We start from the raw sequence: 7,306 nt of genomic DNA, 5'->3' as shown, positions 1-7,306 counted from the left end.
GCTATTCGACATGAGACGGTCATATATAATGGATTAGCGGTTTTGTCATAACGGGGTCAATTTCGGGGTAATAGAAATGTTTATTTGGTGATGGGTTGGGAGTATTTGAGATCAGGATGGAATTCTGGAAGTTTTGACTATAATGTCTCCGGGGGTGTTTTCGGGACCCCGAGCACTAGGTTTTATTTGAGGTTACTTAAGCTTGAAGTAGCTTGTCAGATAAGAACGTACGTTAGGAAACCTCTCGTTCTCTCTCTCGACGGTCCGTTTTACCGTTTGAGCGTTTTCGAAGATATCTTGAGTTCTAGGAGTCGGAATCAAGCGAGGGTTGAGGCATAGCGATCCTAGGAAAGAATAGAAGCTTCTTAGCCGAAGGATTTGACGGAAAACAACCCAATCAAAGGTAATTGAAGTTTAAGTTCTGAGTCATTTCGAGTTTCTAAGCTTTGAATTGATTTTGTGAATCGTTGAGTTTTCGGTTTGTTTGAACCTTGGGTTTTGAGGTATTGGGAAGCTTGGGAACTTTGTTTTGATTATTGGGGAATGTTTAGGTGTGTTTTTGGGGACTTTTAAGTGTTGAAAACACGTTGGAGAATGGTTCTGGGTTGGGCACCACGGCCTTGTTCTTGGGCGCCGCGGCCCTAGCTCGAGTTAACAGGTGGCCTTTCTGTTTCGCTGGGCACCGCGGCCCTTGTGTGGGGCGCCACAGCGCTTGCCTCTGGAAATTCTGGGGGCCGCGGCCCAAGGTGCTAGGGCCGCAGCCCTTGCCCTGTTTCCCCCGTTTGCTCGTTTTGACCCCGGGAACTTAGCTATGGGCCTCGGGAGTGTCCCTACTACTTGGATTAGTTTGGATTGATCTCTTGGAGGCTAGATATTGGTTTGAAAACCTTTGGTTATCATGTTATTGATGGTGTTCCATATTTGGTTATGATTAGGTGACCGCTAAGGGCTTAAAGGTTGACCGTTCTCAAGGGTCGTTCTTATATTGGTTCTAGCTCGGATTTGAGGTAAGAAAACTGCACCCTGTGTGTATGAGACATGCATGGCTATTATGATGCATGTTGGTTGATTATTGAGTATGACATGCATGGTTATTCTTGATGCATGTCGGTTGATTATTATGTATGACATGCATGGCTATTCTTGATGCATGTTGGTTGACTGTTAACGTGACATGCATGGCTGTTATTGGTGCATGTTGGATTGTGGGATATATTGCATATGATGCATGGGAAACATGTGATTAGGACATGCTTTGCATATTGGGTGTGATATCATTCAGAGCTTGAGCCTCTGTGTTAACGCATAGTCCTAATTGTATTAATATCTGTTAAGTAAGCATGCTGAATACCTTGTTTATGGATATTGGACATGTGATATATGTTTGGTGGCATGGCTTACCTGTGTATGGCACTAACTTATTAGTCAGAATCGAAAATGGTGTTAGATCCGTCTGTGAAGCTGTGACTTATTAGTTAAGTTCACCACGGGCTGAGCGCTGGTCGTGTTTTACCGACCCAAGGGTCAGAGGTGGCAGTGCGTTGTAAACGCCGGGCCAAATAAAGACTAGATCTAATCGAGGTCGGCATTGAATGACTCATATGGGGTATTAGTGCTGGACCGACCGGAAGGTCAATGAGAACTATAAGCGCTTGCCTGGTCTACGACCAGATGACTATAGCCAAGGTATATGACCCCGGTGACTGTTTGTCACAAGGCTAAGGGACGTTGTCCATAGTTTCGACTCTAGAGTCGTGAGGAAGGTTATGTTGGTGACAAATCACCTTGCACCTGTCCTAACCAAGCTTATGAAAGAACCACTTATCAGTTGAGCCCTGGTGACCCTATCGTCACATGGCTAGAGGGAGCGATGCTCATTACTGTGACTTTTGGCTATTGTCACCTACCTGTATGGACCGTTGGTTCTGAATGGTTACTTTGGTTATTGTTGATATTATATCATGATGTATTATGTTTTCTTGCTGGGCTTCGGCTCACGGGTGCTACGTGGTGCAGGTAAAGGCAAAAGGAAGCTGGACCATCCTTGAGTTGGAGAGCTTAGGTGATGACGTCTACATATGCAGCTGCTCGTCCGCCACGGCCGAGGTTTAAAGTGGAACTAGGGTTGAACCCTCTTTTGCCGCTTAGAACGGCCTATTGTAAATATTTTCTGTAATAAACTCTGAAATTATATTTTCGGGAACCCAATGTATATATTAAACGTTCTAGTGAAACGTTACATCTTAACCAAAATGCTTAAACCCTAAACCGCTAATCATACTTAGTTACACGTTTTGGCCAAATGACTCGATTAGCGAGTTTAACACTGTTTACAAGGCACACCGTAACGGTCCCTGGAGTTTGGGGCGTTACAATATCGATTTCTATCGATATATGTCGAGTCCTATCGAGGTCACACATATCGAGTTTTATCGAGTACAGTCAATGACTATCGAGGCAAGCAATCCAATTAAACTCTTATACACCTATCGAGTTTTATCGAGTACAATCGAGGCAAACAATCCAATTAAACTCTTATACACCTATCGAGTTTTATCGATTACAATCGAGTTATTAAATCCAATTAAACTCTTATACACCTATCGAGTTTTATCGAGTACAATCGAGTACCATCGAGTTATTAATTCCAATTAAACTCTTATACTACACGTATCGAGTTTTATCAAGTACAATCGAGTACCATCGAGGTACTAACATCCTAACACTATCGAGGCACGTCGAGGTCCATCGAGGACCATCGAGCCAGCATGCATGCAACACATCGAGACCTATCAAGTTTCATCGAAACTCATCGAGGTAGGAAAAAAATCCAGAAAAAAACGCACGAAGTATCCAAAATTTATTCCGTGAAAAATTGCAATAAAACATGAAGGCATACACAGATTTGTTCGAAATAAGACAAGTAATGTAACCAGACAAGTTTCCTCACTACATATAACAAATATATACTTACCCATACAATTTTTTCCCTTAGATCCGAAATCCAAAATGAAGTTTCTTGACTTGAAAGGACTCACAACTTGCCTCTAGATCTGAAATGCAAATTAATGGTAGCTGGTTTTTTTTGTGTGTACGAGAGTTTGAGAGATAGAGAGGGAAATAAGAGATAGAGAGTGAAGACTATGAGAAAAAGAGAGGGAAAATTATGCTAGGGGTATTTTGGGTAGTAACGACATTAGTAGGACCAAAACGAGAGACTTATAGGAATAATGTATTTTTCAAACGGAGTGTGACTTATTACATTAAAAATCAAATTTCCCTATGAGAATTAAGAGAATTTAAGTAACAATATATCTCTATATTTTCCCGTGGAATATAATATATATATATATAGTTATTTATTATATATATTTATATCAGGTAGGTAAATTTGAACTTGGGATCTCACAAATGTAACACCATGCTACTTATATCCTTTGTATTTTCTATAGTGCAAAAATATTTATTTCACAAAATAATATAAAAATAGTCATTAAGTTTAGTTGTGATCAAAATTATTTAATTAAGACAATATTATACTCAATTAATTACTTAATATAATTTTCAAAAAGAAAAAACTATATACATAATATAATTTTACAAAAATACTTAAATATAAAGTGTTTTTTCACAATATTCAAACTAAATTAGTGGTATATTCATTAGAATAAATATATATTTTCAATTTTTTTAGGTACTGAGAGAGTAAAAATTTTATCACATTTAAAAAGAATGAAAGTCCATCTATATATACAATTAGAAAACATAACTGCATTTCACGTAGTCTTTTGTAATTATTAAAAAATATACATATTTTAAAATATTTTTGGGAGATTGTAGGGTTCGGATACTTTTTCACCTTACTCATACAACATGATTTTTATAGGGACATGTGAGGGCGTCTTGACCACAATTTTTTTTCATAATGGTGTTTGTTATATAGCAAACCTCTTGCAAGTTTTTTAAAAATTATGAATAATTAAAGTGCCGAAAATAAAGTTCAAAAAGTTTGTTGTACATGCACTTTTTTTTATTATTATTATCATTATTATACGCTGTGCGTGATTTTTTTTTAATAAAAAGTCTAAATTATGTATAAAAAAAAATTATGTTTTGTGTAATACTTATTTTGGTCGATTACTTGTTTGAACCCTTTATTTTTAATAATTAACTTTTAGACATCGTGTTTTGTCAAAAGGTTAAATATAGGAATGAATAGATCGATTATTTGAACAATGTATTTTAGCTGATTACCCGTTTTGACCCTTTATTTTTATAAATTAATCTTTGGACCATGTATTTATTCAAAATGTTCAAAATTCTTTATAAAAAATAAATTATGTATATCATTTATGTTTTCTGTAAGGGTTCATATCATTTTGAACCTTTTATTTTAGCCGATTACCCGTTGGGACCTTTATTTTTGAAAAGTAACTTGTGGACCTCAAGTTTTGCCAAAATGTTAAAAATAGGAATAGATAGATCAGTTATTTGAACACTATATATTTTGGCCGATTACACATTTTGACTCTTTATTTTTAAAAATTAACCTTTGGACCATGTATTTATTCAAAGTGTTAAAAATTCTTTATAAAAATTAAATTATATAAATATATATAATTTATGTTTTCTATAAGGGTTCACACCATTTTGAACTTTGTATTTTAGCTGATTACTCGTTGGACCCTTTATTTTTTAAAATTAACTTGTGGACCTTGTGTTTTGTCAAAAGGTTGATTACCTGTTTGGATCATTTATTGTTAAAAATTAACACTTGGATCACGTGTTTTGTCAAAATGTTAAAAATAAAATTAGATAAATTATTTATTTATTATTATATATATTTTTTTAATTGACATCTATTATTATTATTATTATTATTAAAATAAAAATGAGAAAAAATAGAAAATAGATAGAGTTTTTTCCTTAATTAATTAATACTCATAAATTAGAAAAGTAAAATAAAAAATGAGAAAAATTCACAGTTATTTATATTTATAATTTAATTAAATAGTTGTTGTAATTAAATATCTAATCAAATTTGAATTCAAATTAAAAAATGTGAAAAAAGAAGAAAATAGAAAGGGTGCTTTGGAGCAATTTTAGAATGTACTCACATCATATAAATATATTAGAAAATATACTCGCCTTCGCATAATATTTTTATTATAATTTTAAATATATATTTAAGGCAATTTTATATTTGTTTGATAAATATTATAATTTGAATTTATATACATTTTGTAATTCAACTCTATATATTTAACATAATTCTATATTTGTTTGATTGATTTTATAATTTGTATAATGTAAGTGCGAAATTTATACCTTTTGTAATTCCTCCATTCTTTTAAGTTACGCTCTAATAGTAAAATTCAATTATTTGTTTCTCTCTCCTTTCAAGAAATTAACAAAATGTATAATATCATTTGAAAGCAAGAGATGTGAAAAAATTAAGCTAACAAACAATATTAACATCAATTGTCATAATTATATACTTTTTAATTCATAATATTTTCCTTGTTTCTAAAAAAAAAATTTTGTCCTTCACATCAACCTCCACATCTTTTGTTGCTGTTGGAATGTCCACTAAATTACAATCTAGAAAACATTTATTTACTATAGTGAAAACAAATCACAAATCCAAGCAATACCATTAAGCTTGAAAAAATATCAAAATGAGAGAAAAATATAATTGTTAATCTTGATAATAAATAGTAGGTGTATTTCTTGGTTATTCCATAAATAGTAGGGCATATCGTGCGTACAATATGAGAACCCCAACTATTATGGAGTCTGCTGATGTTGTTGTTGATGATGACAACAATTTTTCAGAATTTTCAATAGAAGACGAGATAGAAAAATTTCTGGAAGAATCTCTTGATCAATTAAAAGTCCAGAATTATGTATTAGAAATTTCATGTGTTGCAAAAGGAACTAAAACTCAATCATTATCTTACACATCTGATACATCCACATCTGAACAGGCAGAGACGCAAATGCCTAAAACTATCACTAATCCAATTCAGAGAGAACCTTCAGCCAGGGTTAAAAAGAATCATCCAACTGATCTCATTATGGGAGATTTAGAAGAAAGCATAGTCACAAGAAAAAGGTATGTAAATCTCGTCAAATATGTGTGTTTTACCTCTTCACTTGAACAAAAAAATGTGAAAGAAGCTTTAAGTGATGAGTCTTGGATTAAAGCTATGAAAGAAAAGAATGACAAGAAAAGCACAAGTGGGGGATGTTTCTATTTGGGGAACAACTTGGTGTCGTGGCACAGCAAAAAGCGAAATTCAATTTCAAAATCTACTGGTGAGGCCGAGTACATTGTTGCTGGCAATTGTCGTACTCAACTATTGCCGATGAAATAAAAGATGACTGACTATGGGTATAAATTGGATACTTTAACTATTTTTTGTGACAAAACCAGTGCAATAAATATTTCTAAAATTCATGTTCAACACTCACGCATAAAGCATATTGATATTATGCACCATTTCATTAGAGAGCTTGTTGAAAATAAGACATTGATCATGAATTACATTGAGAATGACAAGCAAATTGCTGATATTTTCACAAAGTCCCTAGATTCAGTTCAATTTGATTCCCTCAGGAAATCCTTGGGGGTTTGTAGCATGTAGTTTTTGTTTTATTCCTGACCATCCTAGCTGCTTATCAAATATTTGTATACCTGCTAAAAAAAAATTCAAATGTTTTTCAAAAAATTTGTGAGTACGTTCTGTTAGATTAATTATTTTTGATATATATGACATGCTAAGTTTTTTGGTTTCAAAATATTTTTTTCATGATTTATTATTGGGAAAAACGCCTACTAAGAGAGTATTGAGGAAAATTAACAAAATTTCTTCAGTTTCAGGTTCCTCTGAGAGAATAGAGCTACTTATGCCAGTGTGTGAAAACCAGCTTTGAGTAAGTTGAGCCTGTGTAATTAGATCTATGTAGACGATACACTACCATTGAAAAAGGCTACCACTGGTGTAGTGTGACAGCGTCTCCATTGTGTACTTGTAACGTCCCAAATTTGATAATAAGGCTTAGAGCCCTAATTAGCATGTCGGGAGGGCAATGATTGATTTAATTGTGTTAATATATGAATTTGATGATTATGTGATTAGAAATGCATGTTTAGATGAATTAAATACGCATGTGGGCCCCATTTGGCTATTAGGGGCATATTTGTAATTTTAGCCCGTTGAGGGCATAAATGTGATATTTTTGTATATTGTGATTGGTGATAACTCTACAAAATAGAGTTATTTTACCATATTTTATATACTAA

At 33.5% G+C, this 7,306-nt stretch overlaps 1 protein-coding gene across 1 annotated transcript; it reads left to right on the top strand.

Annotated features, from left to right (window-relative positions):
- Positions 1-5,789: 5,789 nt before the first annotated feature.
- LOC133833152 (uncharacterized mitochondrial protein AtMg00810-like) lies at positions 5,790-6,377 on the top strand. The gene has a single exon (XM_062263405.1). The coding sequence runs from the start codon at positions 5,790-5,792 to the stop codon at positions 6,375-6,377; it is 588 nt and encodes a 195-aa protein (XP_062119389.1).
- The last annotated feature ends 929 nt before the right edge of the window (positions 6,378-7,306 follow it).

Source organism: Humulus lupulus, chromosome 4 (genome assembly GCF_963169125.1).
Source record: "Humulus lupulus chromosome 4, drHumLupu1.1, whole genome shotgun sequence".
In the NCBI taxonomy this organism is placed as follows: domain Eukaryota; kingdom Viridiplantae; phylum Streptophyta; class Magnoliopsida; order Rosales; family Cannabaceae; genus Humulus; species Humulus lupulus.
The sequence above is the reverse complement of the archived record's forward strand: the minus strand, read 5'-3'. Positions and strand labels throughout refer to the sequence as shown.

Bases quoted from the DNA above. Each gene is read 5' to 3' on its own strand.
- LOC133833152 (XM_062263405.1), top strand. From the start codon at position 5,790: ATGGAGTCTGCTGATGTTGTTGTTGATGATGACAACAATTTTTCAGAA.